The sequence below is a fragment of the Pteronotus mesoamericanus genome, unplaced genomic scaffold (assembly GCF_021234165.1).
Source record: "Pteronotus mesoamericanus isolate MK-2021 breed Mesoamerican mustached bat unplaced genomic scaffold, CSHL_Meso_final contig_52, whole genome shotgun sequence".
NCBI classification, from domain to species: domain Eukaryota; kingdom Metazoa; phylum Chordata; class Mammalia; order Chiroptera; family Mormoopidae; genus Pteronotus; species Pteronotus mesoamericanus.
Window position 1 is genome coordinate 13,615,891 of NW_026555189.1, and position 17,016 is coordinate 13,632,906.

The 17,016-nt window shown below is 44.3% G+C and overlaps 1 protein-coding gene across 1 annotated transcript in view; it reads left to right on the forward strand.

The window, feature by feature from the left end:
- The first annotated feature begins 1,608 nt into the window (after positions 1-1,608).
- Positions 1,609-17,016, forward strand: part of CMTM4 (CKLF like MARVEL transmembrane domain containing 4) — a 49,432-nt gene continuing 34,024 nt past the window's right edge. Inside the window, exon 1 of the mRNA XM_054579351.1 lies at positions 1,609-1,802. Within this exon, the coding sequence (XP_054435326.1) occupies positions 1,617-1,802 (186 nt within the window). The 5' untranslated portion in view covers positions 1,609-1,616. The remainder of the gene's footprint in view (positions 1,803-17,016) is intronic.

The following is a 17,016-nucleotide window of genomic DNA, read 5'->3' on the forward strand; positions in this document are numbered from 1 at the left end:
CAACATTTCGTTGCTATTGTCTCCTTTCCCATTCCTTATCCCAATGATTTTATGCTCTTAAAAAAAAAAAAAAATCCCTGTAATCGTCATTTCACTGGGATTTGGGGAAAGAGCAGCAGCCAGAGCCTATATCCAGTGATTCAACTTGGTATCTCTAACTGTCAGTCTCCAGTCCCTAGCATATTGCTTAGCACACAACAAGTGCCGAATATTTGTCGGTTGACTAGAGTATTAATTAGAGGCACCGAGTTTCCCATTTTTGGTAACCAAAAGATGAGAACCCTTTTGGTATTTACTGCTTAGCTTGGAGTTCACAAACCCATCTGGGTTGTATACTAGGCAACATTGTGTAGTGAAGGAAGTTGGAACCTGGGCTCTGCCCAGCAATTAATTGCATGGCCTTGGACAAGCTACTACAGCGCTGTGGAGTCTTAGTCCTTTCTTCTGTAAAATGGGAACAATAATACCTCTGTATAGTGCCTTGCTCAGTGCCTGGAGCATGGGAGGCTCCTGTCACATCTGTGGTGTGTAGAGTTCAACACCAAAGTGATAATTCTTAGAAAGTCAGTGTTTTACTTAAGCCTTCACACTTGAATCTCAAATTGGTCCCTAATTAATGCCCTTCAGCGCAAAAGTCTGTTTTCAACTTGACTTGATGTTTAGACAGAGATCGTAAAACCTTTTCGGCTAAGAGAGGGTCACCAAGGGTCTAGTGTGTGCTAGCGCCCCTCCCCGTTCCGGCCAGTGTATCCAGAACTTACACTGTAGTTATTCACAAATATTTACCGTGTCTGTCTTGTAGACCCGCACTAAGCGACCCCCATTCACCCCGACTCCTCACCCCTGCTGCGCTCGGACCCTGGCCTTAGAGGCGCCCAGTGTGGGAGCCCAGACACTTAGTCCCGTCTTGTGAGCCAAGAAGTCCGAGTCAGGACCACCCTGGGCCACGCACTGTTCCCAGCAGCCAAATCGTGCAGCGCATCCTCGCCTTCACTGGGGAGGCCCCCGGGCTACTGCGGAGAACCCCGCATCCTCCAGAGGAAAAACTGAAGCAGCTCCCTGGGACAGCAAATCCTTGCCCCTGGGTCCCCCTCCACCCTCCCCCTCAGCTCTAGTTCCTGCGGGTCCCCACAACCCGTCTTCCTGTACCTTCACCCTAGCACTCCAGAATCGTCAGGCGCGGAGCCGCGGCCCCCACCCCGCGCACAGGCAGGTGAGGGCGGGGCCTAAGGACGCCCCGCCCCCGCCCGCCCCGCCCCCTGAGGGCAGCGGCGCGAGGCCGCCACCTCCGCCCCTCCGGAGCCTAGGAGCGCCGCCGAGCGGCCGGCGAGCGGGCATTCGCTCCGCCCCCTCCCATCCCGCCGCGCCGGCTCCCGCCTCCTTTCCTCTCTGCCCGCTCCCGCCTCCTTTCCTTTCCGCTGCCGAGGCGGCGGGAGCCGAGCCCGAGCGGACCGAGCCGCGGCCGCAGCCGGCGGCGGGCGCAGAGGAGGAGGAGGCGGCGGGGCGGGCCGTAGGCGGTCAGTCAAGCGGCGGCGGCGATGCGGCGGCCCCGCTGAGCCCACCACCTCCGGGCGCCGGGGGCCGGCCGCGCGAGGCGGCCCGGGCCGGGCGGCAGCATGCGGAGCGGCGAGGAGCTGGACGGCTTCGAGGGCGAGGCCTCGAGCACCTCCATGATCTCGGGCGCCAGCAGCCCGTACCAGCCCACCACTGAGCCGGTGAGCCAGCGCCGCGGGCTGGCCGGCCTGCGCTGCGACCCCGACTACCTGCGCGGCGCTTTCGGCAGCCTCAAGGTCGCCCAAGTGGTAGGTGCCGGGCGGGGCCCCAGGTAACGGCGGGCGGCCTAGCCGCGCGGCTTCTCCCCCTGCTCTGCTCCCGGGGCGCAGGCCCGGCTGGCCTCGGCTGCGCATCCGCTTCGCGGGGCCAGACCCCTGCTCCACGCGCCCCCTCTCCCTACCGGGGTCCCAGGGCTGCCCTCCCCATTCCCGTGGGAACTCTGCCCTGCCGCCTCAGGTGTGCGCCTCCTACCTGAACACCTGCCTCCGGGCCTACCTGTCTATTCCCGCCTCCGCTGTCTCGGGCTTGGTGATCCGCGGAGCCCGCTTGGGGGTTATGCTGTCCCCTGGGTACTACTGGTCATAGCAACTTGTGACAGGTTTTCGGGCCCGCACAACCTCCACCCCTCCTGATGGTCCTTTTCGGTCTGCTTCCACCACTGGGTACTGTGGCTTGGTTTCCTCCCTGGCTCCTGGCAGCGCCGGGCATATGATATAGCCGTTCAATAAATGTTTGTTGAATGGGCCAGGTAGCCTAGATGCAGTGGGGAAGCCCCGATATGCCCACAAAAATCTCCAGTTTACACAGCAGAGGTTTGATTCCTTAATTAACCTAGGCACAACCGGCATCCCTGACTCCTCCGCCCCAGCACGGTGGCTGCCTTTGCCCAATTGGTACCCAGAGTTAAATCACTCTGGGAGGGCAGCCAGTTTGGGAAGTAACAGAAACAGAGAACTTTCTGTTGGACTTGCCTATGGTAGAGCTCATTTCTCAGAATTTTTATTTTTAGCTTCCAGGGTGTTCAAGGCAGGGGCCTGTCAGCTCAGCCCCTCTTTTGTGGTTTTGAAGCAGGCCTCTCTGGGCAGTTCTGTAGCTCTGTTGTGGACAAGACATGCTCCAGTTCAGAAAAAACTGTCCCAATATTCCCTGTCACAGGTAGGCCTTCCTCGGAGGCCAGGCAGCAGAACTTTACAGACTCCTCAGCCAGAGAAGCCATTTGCACAGAGCTGTAATGTATGTGCATTTTGTTTCTTCCAAGCATTGGGCTTCTTGTGCTGACTTGAGTAGGTAGATAAGCGTGCCTTGGGAATAACGTCATTTGGGGACACCTTTTAAATAAAGGTCTCAGTGTTTGTAAATTGCAGGGTCACAGACTGTTTTATCTCTCCTGGGCAAAATGCTTGTTCTGCTGATTGCTGGAGGGTATTTTTGAAGGGCTCTAAGGAAAGACAAAAGCAGTAGGTTATCCCTTTCCAGAATTTTACACTGACCTGTTCCGGTAAGCTGGAGTGCTCTGAGATATGTTGGTTCTGTAGTTATGCATTGCTGTTAGCAAAGAGAATGGAGGAGGTGGGGGAGGTGTGTGACTGACTGTCTTTTAAAAGAGGCAGCTAGCCAATATTTGAGTACAGCACAGATAATCAGAAGTGAGTAAGAGAGCAGGGCGGCAACTTGGGTCCAGGTAGAATATAGGGCCTTGTTAAGCACCTTTGTTTCCTCTGTGGATTTTTGAAAGTAAATAGAACTTGCCACTCAAAAGAGCTGGGAAAAGAATTGGAAGCCAGTAGTTTGTATAAAATGTTATTCAGCAATTATCACCTCATTGCTAGAACTTTGTTACCTAAGGCTAGAAATGGAAGCCAGTGGTATGGTAAGGTATTATTTTGGTGTAGAGCTTTCCTTATCATCTGGAAGGACTTTGGGGCCCAGCCCCTAAAATCTCACCTAACTCTGCCATTTGTCTAATCTCTAGAATTTAAATAGAGAGAGGTTATGTGGAGGTGAGTGAAGAATGGGAGGGAACCTGCTTGAAAGGTATGGCAACTTGAAACAGTCTTCCATGTACTGGGATTCTTAGCCTTGATAAAAATCAGGGTTTTCAGGGGAAAAAGCCCCCACAAAAGTCCAAGAAATTGGAATCTAAATTTAAACTGGAAAGGAAAAGAAGTTGCTATGAAGATATTTCTAAGATGTTACAAGGCTCAGAATTTCATCAAGAAATATGGATAAATTCTAATTGTGGTTTTTGAGAGAAGTTTGACTTTTCATTTTAGCTTTTATAGACATTTCTTTGTGGCCTGTGGCCCATCACAACCCGTAGATCCTTGCTACTCTATGTGTGATTAGCGGTATCTCCAGCACTGGAAGGCTTCTCAGGAATGCAGAATCAGAGAGGCCTTCCCCCCAGATTTTCTGAATCATAATCTGCATTTTCACAAGGTTTTTCCAGGTGATTTGTATGCACATTAAAGTTTGTCTTAATATTGTTGGATTAAAACCTCATACAGGTGCAGGCAATCAGTTCTCTATCAGAAGCATTAATAGTCAACCTCAAGGCTGAGATTTTTCTGTGAAATGATTGTATACCTCCCTCAAAGGATTAAGAGAATGAAGTAAGGTAATATATAGAAATTAGCACCAAGATCACTAGGTGCTTAGTTAGTATAGTTAGTATGTAAGAAACACTTGCTACCAGCCCTGGCTGGTGTGGTTCAGTGGATTGAGTGTTGGGCTGCAATCCAAAGAGTCACTGGTTTGATTCCTAGTCAGGGCACATGCCTGGGTTGCGGGCCAGGTCCCCAGTGGGGAACGCATAAGAGGGAACCATACGTAAATGTTTCTCTCTCTCTTTCTCCCTCCCCTCCCCTCTCTCTAAAAATAAATACATTAGAAAAAAAATTACCTATCGTTATTGCTAGTTAATATTTCCTGTCTTTAAAGAAACTTGGTGAAAATGCCAACCCCAAATTATAATTGTATATTTGAATTAAAGATAGCTCAGTTCCTAGCGATTTAAAAGTAAAATTGATATTTTAAATGGAATGTTATTTAATAGTAAAAGTAATCTGAAAATTAATCAGGGCATTTTCATTGAATATATCTTTTAAAAATTAACTCATACCTATCTTTTAGTTGGGGAGAATGTCTCTTGTGGTTATATCAAACAGTAAAGATGTACTTTTGTGGAAAAAGAGTTGGTTTAAACTATTGATTTAAATTACCTTCTTCCTTATGAGTGTGGATTCTGTGAAAGCTAATTGGTTTTTACTCCCAGACATTATTTAATGAAATAGTTAACGTAGGTCTTGGGCTTATTTTTTCCCCCATCACCTTTGTTGAAAGCAGAATTTTGTTCTTGGGAGGGGGGTAGAGGGAAGGGCATACTGTCACACATGCTATGATGTAATGCCAGTGTCAGAAGAGGACAGGCCCTGGATTGAAAAACAGTAACAGGTATCATTTATTGAATGCTTACTCTACAGTTGTCATCCCCATTTTATGGATGACAAAATTGAGGCACACAGGTTGTGAGTTGTTCAAGGCCACGTGGCTCATGTGCCAAGGTAGAGCTAGGATTTGAATGTAGGAAGCCTGGTTTCAGAATGTGCTCTTTACCACCTCTCAAACACATCATTTTGAGTTGTTTGACATAGTTGAGCAGGAGACCTTGAGTCCAAGGACACTTCTGTGGTCTTTGGGCAGCCTGGTGACCTTTACGGTGACTTTTTCGTGCTTAAGAAAAGACTACAAGGGTTTCGATTTCCTGGTGTGCAGTGCGCTCTTCCCAGGTGTGCATTTTTGTGTGGTGTCCTGCTCCTTACCCAACAACCTGCCTGCTTCCTGCAATGAGAGGATGAGCCTTCTCAAAAGTGCTGAGAGGAGAATGGGCATTTAAGTTCTGAAAGTCCCCTCAGGGAACTCTTGCTTCAGATCCCTTTCTTGAGCCCCTCCCATACCTGATTGACCTTCTGACAGTGCATTGCATTTGTGTACGACTTTTTCTAACAAAGCTGGGTAATAGGAGATGTTAAAATTCAAATTTTAGCTCTGTTGATCTTGAAATCTCTTAACCGTGTTGTGTCTTGACTTCCTCAGTAAGTAGCATGTGGGTGAATGACTGACAGCATTTTAGGAATTGTAGTTAGGAAAAGTGGTTAATGTTTGATAGGTACTCTCCTAGGTAACTCAAAGACAAATGTGAGTATTTGCATTTCAGAGTGAGATAATAATATATATTTTATTTGGTAGAAACCGTGTCTGTTTTTCATCCAAAGCCAGTCAGCATAGTCCCTCACAAATCCTACTCTCTGGGGGATGTGCTGGGGCAGGGGAGGGTCGTGCAGATGATGGTGGTAAAGTAGTGGGTTTTACTGCATTGTATTCTCAGAGCTACAGTGGCTCCTTGTAAAACAATCTCATTTTTCCTTAGGAAGATTGTTATCTTTGGAAGTTGTCTTTCTGATCAAGGACTTGCAATCAAAGTCTATCAGGAAAGCAAAGATAAAACTATTTTTAAGGTTTCATGATGATTAAAAATAGTAAAATTATCATCCAAGACCTCAGAAAAGCATATAGGATACACATCTGTTTTATAAAACCAGAATAAGACAGTTCAAGAAAAGAACACTACAAACCAATTGTCGCCATGAACATGGACACAGAAATCTTCAACAAAATATTAGGAAATCAAATCCAGCAACATTATGTAAAAAGAATAGTACACCACATCCATTGTGATTTATCCCAGGAACAAAAAGCTGTTCTACTTTTCCAAAATCAATAGATGTATTCCACCATATGAATAGCTTAACAAAACCCGCACAATTATGTCAATGGGTGCATAAAAAACATTTGACAGAATTCAACATTCCCTCATGATAAATACTATCAGCAAACCAGTAAGAGAAGGGAACTTTCTCAACCTGAAAAGGGGCATCTACCAAAAATCTACAGCTAATATACATAGTGCAGTTAACATAGTGGTGGAAGAGTGAATACTTTCCCCAAGATAGGGAACAAGAAAATGACATCTGCTCTCACCACTGTATTCACCATCCTACTGGAAGTGCTAACCAATGCAAGAAAAATAAATAGAAGGCATACAGATTGAAAAGAAGGAACAACTGTCCCTATTTGCAGATGGCATGATTGTCTATGTAGACAACCCCATGGCAATCTATAAAAAAGCTCCTGGGACCAATAAGAGAGTTAGCAAGATTGTAGGCTGCAAGGGCAACACACAAAAATCAATTGTGTTTCTATATCCTAGGAACAAGTCATCGGAAACTGAAATTAAAAGAAAAAAAACCTGCGCAAACTCGTATCAGTTACAGTTGCTCTGAAAAGAATGAAATACTTAGGTATAAACCTAACAAAACATGTGCAGGAACCACACACCAAAAACTGCAAAACACTGAAAAAGAAATCAAAGACAATCTAAAATGAGTGGATAGACATACTGTATTCATGGATTAGAAGACTATTGTTACAATACCAACTCTCCACAAATTGATTTGTATGTTTAACACAATCCCACAATCCCAGCAAGATGTTTTTAAAGACAAGCTGATTGTGAAATGTATATGGAAAGTCAAATTATCTAGGCAAAGGGGTGGTGAAGGTTGGTGGGAGAGTGTTCAGGCAGAGGGAACAATATAACCTAAAATCACCTTTGTTTAAGGGCCTGTGTGTGTATTTGTGTTTTGGAAAGTGGCGGTGGGAGGGGGATGGGTTCCAAGAATATGGACTGTCTCTTGTTACCGTGAGACTTTCGACCAGTGGCTTCTTCACTTTAGGCCACAAGCAGGCCTCCTCAATTGAAAATTTGGGCTGATATTAGTACTACCTGCACAATGAGCCTTCCGTTCAAAGTCCTTAGCAAAGTGTCACTCTCATGCCAAGTCATCCAAACCTGTTGGCACGATAGTGTCTCTGGAATGATACAGGTTGAGAAACTGGGTGGCTGAGGGCCAAGGTAGAAGGGAGATTAATTTTTCACTCTATAGCTTTTCATACTTTTTTAGTTGTATACCACATACAAATATTCAAAAATTACTAAAATGTTAGCTGTAATTAGCTTTACTTTAGAATAGATTAGCCTTAAGGCTAATATACGGACCATATCTTTAATTAACCTTTTATTACTGTCCTTCCTATATAATTTGGAGGCCCTTGAGGAGAATTATTTAGATAATACAGAACTTAAAAGAACTTGAAGCTTACATTTTTTTCAATGTTTTCCTGTTTCAAGAAAAGTAAGTATTCTGCAAAAATAGGAATGCTTAATATATTTGTTGGAGCTAATGGCAAAATTTCTTTCATTAGAGAGGAATTTACCCTTATTTATTAGTTAAAACATTGTGTGGTAATGTAATGCAATATGTAGCATGGTGACTATATTTAATAATACTGTATTGCATATTTAAGAGTTGATAAGAGAGTCATAGATCTTAAAGTTCTTACCACAAGAAAAAAAAACTATGGCGACAGATATTAACTAAATTTATTGTGATCAGTTTGCAGTATATACAAATATATACTCTTTATCTTATACACCCGAAACTAATGTTACATGTGAAGTATATCTCAATTAAAACACATTGGAACATTGAAGGAAATTAGGGGAAAAAATCTTAATATGACAGAGTCAAAGGAAAAGAACCTTGGGATTATTTTTTCTTTCAAAGGATAAGATCCTCTGATGACGGTTTCCAGTATTTTTCTATTAGGATGAATGATTCATTAAATGGGCTGCATTTGTCTTTTGAATTGTTATTATTTTTTGTTACATTTCAAGGAGTGCTTTTATTAGATCAAAGGGCAATATCATTAAATTTCTGAACATTTAGACTTCCCGTCAAGATGTAGGTGTAGGTAAACACGCTTTGCCTCATTGCACAATTACAGCAAAAATTACAACTAGACTACAAAATAAATATCACCCAGTTTTGTCAGAAAATCAAGCTGTATGGAAGTCCAACAACCAAGGATTTAAAGAAGCCACGTTCATCCACATGGGTAGGAAGCATGAAGACACGGAGTGGCGCAGAGGCGTGCTGGGATGGGTGGTACCACATTGACATGGGTGGATGAAAATCGGGAGGGATACCCCTGGAGCGAGCCATCCCGGCCCCACACCAGACCACCCAGCCCAGGGTTCCAGCACCCGGAAGATAAGTCCCCATACCACCTGGCAACCAGTGGGGGTGGGGAAGGAAGAGGAAAATGCAGATTCTCAGGAGACTCCTCTTAAAGGGCCCACGAAGGTCTCAGGACTTCAGGCAGACCCACGCCCTCTGGGATTCAGCATCAGAGCAACAGCTGGAAGGGCACCGGTGGCATACGGTGGGGGCGGGGGGCGGGGAGGTGTCGGGAGACACCTTTCTCCTGGGCAGATCGCCAGGGGCCAGGTAGTGGCGTTGTCCCCTCTCTGAGCCCTCACTCCCACAGCCACAAAGTGGTGAAATGGGTCCCCCGCCCTGGCGATTACCTAAGGCTCCGCCTCACACAATTTACAGCTGCCTTTTCTACCATAGGCCACACTAAGAAGACAGGGAGGCAAAGCAGCTCTACCTAACACACAGAAACAAACACAGGGAGGCTGCCAAACTGAGGAGACCAAGAAATATGGCCCAAATGAAAGAACAGAACAAACTCCAGAAAAAGAAATAAACAAAATGGAGATAAGCAACCTATCAGATGCAGAGTTCAAAACACTGGTTATCAGGATGCTCATAGAACTCCCTGGGTACTGCCACGGTATAAAAAGGACCCAGGCAGACATGAGGGTTGCATTAGGTGAAATAAAGAAGACTCTCTAGGGAACCAACAGTGGAGGGGATGAAGCTGAGAATCAAATAAATGATCTGAAGCATAAGGAAGAAAAAAGCACTGAATCAGAGCAGCAAGAAGAAGGAAGAGTTTTTAAAAAACAAGGATAGCATAAGGAGCTTCTGGGGCATCTCCAAACATAGCTATGTCTGAATCATAGGGTTACCAGAAGGAGAAGAAAGAGGAAGAGCGAGAAATTGAGAACTTATTTGGAAAAATAATGGAAGAAAACTTCCCTAAGTTGGTGAAAGAAATAGACATACAAGTGCAGAAAGCAGAGAGAGTTCCAAACAAGTTGGACTCAGAAAGGACCGCACTAAGACGCATCATGTTAAAATGCCAAAGGGTAAAGATAGAATCTTTAAAGCAGCATGAGAAAAGCAGATGGTTACCAACAAAGGAATTCCCGTAAGACTGTCAGCTGATTTCTTAACAGAAACTTTGCAGGCTAGAGGTATTCAAAGTGATAAAAAGCAAGGACCTACAATCTTGATTACTCTATCCAGCAGAGCTATCATTAGAATTGAAGGGCAGATAAACTGCCTCCCAGACAAGGTAAAACTAAAGGAGGAGTTCATCATCACCAAGCCATTATTATATGAAATGTTAAAGGAAATTATATTTAAAAAAAAAAAAAAAAGCCCTGGCTGGTGTGGCTCAGTGGATTGAGCACCACACTGCAAACCAAAGGGTCGCCAGTTTGATTCCCAGTCAGGGCACATGCCAGGGTTGCAGGCCAGGTCCCTGATAGGGGGCGCTTGAGAGGCAACTACACATTGATGTTTCTCTCCCTCTCTTTCTCCCTCCCTTCCCCTCTCTAAAATAAGTAAAATCTTAAACACACACACACACACACACACACACACACACACAAAAGGAACTATATAAGAAAAAGATCAAAACTATAAACACTAAAATAGCAACAATTTGCAGCTATCAACAACTGAATCTACAGAAACAGATTAAGCAAACAAGCAGGACAAGAATAGAATCATAGATATATAGATTACAGGGAGAGTTATCATCTGGGAGGGGGAAGGAGAAGGAGAGGAATGGGGGAAAAGGTGCAGAGATTAAGAAGTACAAATTGGTAGGTACAAAATAGGAGAAGTTAAGAACAGTACAGGAAATGGAGTAACCAAAGAACTCTCATACATGACCCATAAACATGAACTAAGGAGGGGGATTGCTAGAGGGAGTGGTGGTACTGGATGGAGAGGTGCAAGGGGGAGTAATTGGGACAACTGTAATAGCATAATCAATAAAATATACTTTAAAATTTTCTGAACATTTAAAAAATTATGGATTTGGTCGCCCTTTTCTCTATAACATATCTGGAGGTCTTGCTTACCCATAGGTACTTATCAGTGGGCAACGGTGAGCGCAGTAAAACCTTCTGGCTCCTCATGGGCCAGAAGGCTAAATGAATTCCCTGTTGACAGCCTGGGAGGAGGACCATGTTCTTCCTAATTAGAAAGTGGTAAGAACCTTTCCCAGGCCATGGCACTTCAGAGGATGCTTAGAGGAGGAGGCAAGGACAGGAGAGTACGTGCCCTGCTGAATCCAAGATGCGTCTTCCTCCTGGTGGAGGCATGCTGGAGAGAGGCGTGTTTCTAGCTGAAAGGTAGTTCTGGATTTACCTGGGCTGCAGCGCACACGTGATCCACCCTGTTAAGGGCTGAGGTCTGTACGGCAGCCGAAGCTGATTATTTTCCTTGATGATCCTGTTAGTTCTCTGAGCTGTTGAAATAACATGGAAATAGCAGCATTCTGGCCTTCAACTCAAAGCACTATCACTGCCTCTTTATTCTTATTCCTGAAAGTAGCTCCAAATCTTTTTGTCGGATGAGGTCAGATTTCTTCGGAAAATAAAGTTGTTTGTTAGGGAATAGAGCAGTAGTCAAAGGCCGGTGACTGTGATCACAGTCTAAAATTTCCCAGACAGTCCCAATTTCCTGTGCTGTCTCATTAGACTGTGTATAAGTATATTCTAAGTTTTGAAAAATTGTTTGCTTTGAATTATGAAATATTCCAAGCATTGAAATTAGAGTAATTCACATAACAAGTATCCATGCATTGCAGTGTGTCCTGAGATTTTTGTTTGGAAAATAAGATTATTCCGGAGGGATAGGTTGTGTATGCAGAAGTGAAAAGCAGGGTGAGATGAGCTGGGGCTTGGATTCTGTAGCAAGGTGAGAGGGCTCAGAAGGAGGGACGGCAGGCTGGGAGAGGTAGAGAGTATGAGAGCATCCCCAGCCAAGGGGGTGGCCTCAGCATCTCGTGTGGTGGCGAAGAGCCAATTTAAACTTCCAAAGGCTCAGTTCAGAGTTGTCCAGAGCTGGGAGCTGGCCTGCAGCTGGTTTAAGAGGGCATGGATGAGAGGAAGGGTACAGATTTCAGAAGGTGACACCTCCTTTGGGGCAAGATCTTGCTTTTTTAGTATTTGGAAACTGTCTTTATTTTTCAGCAGTTGAACTTCTTCATGGGAGGATTTCTGTGTGAAAGATTCTCACTGAAAGGGGGGCCCAGCCTTCATCTCGGTGCCTCTCGTGTGTGGCCTTGCTTCCTCACATAAAACGGTGGAGTCTGTCACTCGTTTTCAGAGGGGAGTCTCCAGGGATCCCCCCCACCCCCCGATTTTATTACTTAGAAATGGAGGGTTGGGAGTCAGGCTGAGGGGCTGAGGACTAATTATATTTCAAAAAGTCTAATATAAACTGCATTAAACAGAAGAGTGCCATTTTTTTGGATTGGACTTTTCTGGTACCGATTATTTCATGTTGGTCAGAAGCTTTAACATTTTAAGTTACTCTTCGTATTTGAGATTTTATTCTTTCATCCTCTGCCTCCCAACCCTTTCCCAAAAATGCCCACTTGGCTCTATTCTTCAGAATTGTTATTCTTCTGTTCTGCTCAGAAGAGAATTTCTCTGACCACCCTATCTAAAGTAGGACACGCTCAGCCCTGGCCAGCGTGGCTTGGTTGGTTGGGTGTTGCCCCACGAATCAACAGGTCACCAGTGCAGTTCCTGGTTAGGGCACATACTTGGGTTGCAGGTTCGGCCCTGGGCTGGGGCATGTGCAGGAGACAGTTGACCAATGTTTCTCTCTTGCATCGATGTTTCTCTCCCTTTGTCCCCTCTCTCTAAAAATAAATAAATAAAGTCTTAAAACAAAAAAAGGAGAACACTCTCCTGTCCCCACGCTGTCCCCCTCACCTTGCTTTATTTACAACCTGACTAGATCAACTCCCTGAAAGCAGGGGTGTTGTGTTTTAAGTTTCTGGCTTTATCTAGTGTCTAAAATAGTACCTGGCACGTAGTAAGGCATGAACAAACAGTTGAATAGATAAATAGACTTATCTGTTTAATAACAGAAAGAAAAAATGGATATTAATGTAGTTTGTAAGGTCAAGGTCATCTTATTTGAAAACATGAGATCCATAGGGAAAAATAATATTTATTTATGAATAAATAAACTTCTGGACTCTGTTCTACGTGGAAAATGTTAGGGAGGAAGTATGGAAATAAAATACCATTATAATTATTTTTTTCTTTTTTTAACTGTAAGTTTTAAAAGTGTATTCACTCCTACTAGGAAACAGAAGCTTTTGCTTAGGAGACAGATTTTTGTAAAAGCGGGGGAACCGTAAGAGGCTTTGCCAGGCCTTTTGCTAGGGAAGTATAAAATGAAAACCAAGGATTCTGTAATTATTATTGAAGTTGTCTGCTTTCTGTTTAACATGTTGGGAGAGAGGGTCGCTCAGGATCTGCCAAGCTAACATTTTGAGAATCCTTAGAGCAGACAACATGTGTAAAGAAAGAGTCACAATTGGGATTGAGACTGAGGGGTCTAGTGGTGGTTTTTATGAAGACCTCTGATTGAAATAAAAGAACAGCAGTTCATGGGGCCTGAGGAATGAGGCTTGTATCTTCTGGAGGCTGGAGAGAACCGTAAGAAATACTGCAATGCAGAATTTTGTCTCTGAATATTTCAAATGATTGGTTAAGTTTAGGAATTAAATGGGTTAATAAACACTTAAAATGATTAGAGTTTAATCAGATGTGGACAGTTCTGGATGGTTTCTTTCTTGCCATTGCGATTTGATGACTGGCATAGTGGAAGCCTTCATTTTTGTGGTTTCTCGTTTATTCCAGCACAGCTATGAAAAACAGTTTAAGGCTAAAAGATTTTTGTGCCAATGGAAAAAAAAAAAAAAAAAAAGAACAAACCCCAGGAACAATGGCTCTTCCAGCAGTAGTTGCTTCTTTAACTTGTCTACTTTCAACCATTTTTGGTCAAACCCTGTACATGAGTATAATTTGAGATTGAGAGTTGGATAAATAACTTTAGAGAAGCTAGATGTTGGTAAAAAATTCTAACATACTCTCTCCTTTTAAAAAATCTGTACTTTATGTATGTTTGAATGCCTAGGTAGGGGCAGGTACTGTTATACATAAATAGGACAAAAATCCTGCCTCCAAGGGGCTATTTATACATAAATAGGACAAAAATCCTGTCAACTTGAGGGTGAGCATTTGGTGTGGTGCAAAGAAAGTACACAAACCATTCTACTCACCGGAACCAGGTGCTCTAATAGAGGCTGGGAACAGTGGGCATGGCAAGGAAGCCCTGTGGCCTTCTGAGAAATGGGCACATTCACATGTTGAGAGTTGATGTCAGTGCCTGGCATAAGGTATGGTATGTCCTGTGAGAAGGAATATACCAGGTTCTGGGAGTGGAGGGCAAGCCTCAGAAAGGGGAGGTACGTAGATGAACGAAGTATTGCTCACCAGGCAAAGGTATGGAAGGGGAGGGTCTGGGGAGAACTGAGGGGGACCCGGATTGGAAAGGGCCTGATTTGTTAGGGTAATGAATTTGGATTTTCTGAAAAAGATGGGGAGCAAGTAGAACTGAGGCTGCTGAGCACTTGAAACGTGGCTAATATGAACTCAGGTGGGCGTAAGTGTAAAATACGTGCTCAAGTTTGAAGATGTAGTAGAAAAAAATGTAAAATAACATTTTTTATATTGATTATATGTTGAAGGGATTGGCAAGAAATATTCAAAGTCATGAGAAGCAGGGACCTACAGCCAAGATTGCTCTTCCCAGTGAAGCTATCATTTAGAATCAAAGGGCAGACAAAGAGCTCCTCCAAAAAGAGAAAATTGAAGGAGTTCATCATCACCAAACCATTATTATATGAAATGTTAAAGGGACTTATTTAAGAAGAAGAAGATCAAAACTGTGAACAATAAAATGGCAATAAATATGTATCTATCAATAGTTGAATCTAAAAAACAAACTAAGCAAACAAGAACAGAGACAGAATTATGGATACGGACAGTGTTTTGATGGTTGCCAGATGGGAAGGGGGTGTAGGGAAATGGGTGAAGAGGTGAGGGGATTAAGAAGGACAGATAGGTAGTTACAAAATAGACAGGGGGATGTAAAATACAGTTTAGGAAATGGAGTAGCCAAAGAACTTACATGCATGATCCATCGACATGAACAATGGTGTGGGGATTGCCTGAAGGAGTGGGGGTGCTGGGTGGGAGGGGGGCAAAGGGGAAAAATCGGGCCAACTATAATAGCATAATCAATAAAATATATATTAAAAAAATAAAGTTCAGGTGTTTAACCAACACAGGCATATTGCCCAAGGGCGGGCAACTGACTTGGGAGCCCTAAAGTTTGGATTGTAACAAAACCTTCATGTTTGCAGGTGTAAAATTGCCTTTTAGTTCCTTAATTTCTCTGATAATAAATTGAGGTCAGGATAATTTGCCAGCAAGTTGGTTTATGTTCTTCTAGGGTATGATTTTGTAGGTCAAACTGGGAAACAGACCCCTACTTGAGACAGGTGAATACATCCACATGGTGCTTTGCATGGTCCCAAAATGTGTGACGGTGGTAGAGGTGATGGTTACTGGTGTGTCGCTCAATAAAGATTGACAGATTGTGGGGTGGAGGGGTACCTGGGGGAGCCCGGCAGGGACAGTAGTTTGTGGAGCCTCTCTTATGTGTCTAGTACAGAGTTCTGTAGGATACCTGCTATTTTCTCTTTCTTTTTTTAATGGACTATAGAATCAGCCATTGGGTCTCAGAGCAGATCAATATAAATGAAAACAAAGTTAAAGGTGTTTTTTTTTTAAACAATTCTACCTGTTTACAACATTGAACTTCTTAATACTTACCATGCATGATCTTATTTTTTAAATAAGATCATCAAGACCTGCCAAGTCCTCACCAGCATGGCTTGGTTGGTTGGACATCATCCTGCAGAGTGAAAGGCTGCTGGTTTGATTCCCAATCAGGGCCCTTGCCTAGGTTGTGGGTTCAGTCCCCTGTCAGGGTACGTGCAGGAGGCAACCTATCGATGTTTCTCTCTCACGTCCATGTTTCAATCCCTCCTTTCTCCCTCCCTCCCCCTTTCTCTAAAAATAAATAAAAATCTTAAAAAGACTCACCGAATACAGGATTTCGGCAATATTATTGTCATAGAGAAACAAAGTCCCCAACATGCTGCTCCAAATCTCTATTGTCCAAGTCTACTTTGTACAGTTGGCAGGTTGTGCACTACACAGTGGGTCTAGCTGAAACGGTGAGGGAGGCTGAGAACCTGCTGCATGCTCTGCTTGTGAAGGCACATGCCCTGGCACTGGGCAGCACCGAGTGGGAGGAAGGGTTGCCTATTCCCAGTTCATTAGCCCAGACGGGTGCCATTTTCAATTTGCTATCCTCTTGCCAAGCCAAGCTCCCACCCAGACTGGGGTCTGTTTCTAACTGGCACAGATGTGCTGTATGGAGCAGCTTGTCTCTTAAGTGGGAAACTTATTCTAAGACATGCCTTAACTGGGATAGTAAGCTGGGAGAGTGTATTTTTAAATAAGACCAAATAAAACAAAAATGTAAACTTTAAATTTAATTTTCCAGATACAGTATTTTAAACTGACTTATTTTGAATTAGTAAGCATGTGCAGGGCCAACATTCTGTGTGGTCCTCTGTGAGGCATGCAGATGAAAATGTATTCAACAGTGCATGACTGAATGAATGAATATAGATAAAAAGGTAATTTGTTGCCTCATTTTAACAAGAGCCCCCATATTGAAATAAAAACTTTCAGTCCTGCTCAGAACCTAAACTATCATTAGAACACCTTTCGAACAATTGATGACATGCGATGGGTAGTCAAGGTTGGTGCAGATAACCAGGTACAACTTCCGCTCCGGGACGTCCTATCTGGATGTACGACTGACTGGGTGGGCAGCCCCCGAGGCCAAGCCCATCCCGCAGTGCCGGTCAGCTCCGAGTTGCCAGGAATAGACACATGGGCTCCTTTTGGGTTTGCTCCGGACCAGGTAAACAGGCCTTAGAGGGAACCCAGAGAGGGCCAAGCAGCTGGGCCTCATGAGTCTTGGGGGTTTTACCTGAGTCAGTGCTTCACTCAAGGGGACTCATTTTTCTTTCAAGCTACTCAGTCAAAAGGCACCCTGTGGACCGTGGGACACAAAGGGCCCACGTCCTCCCTTCACAGACTGGACACTGACCTAATCACATGTAAAAGAGGGCTGGGCTCTGCTCCATGCTGGCCCCGCTCTAACCTGAGGCCCCCCGAAGTGCTCCATCCTC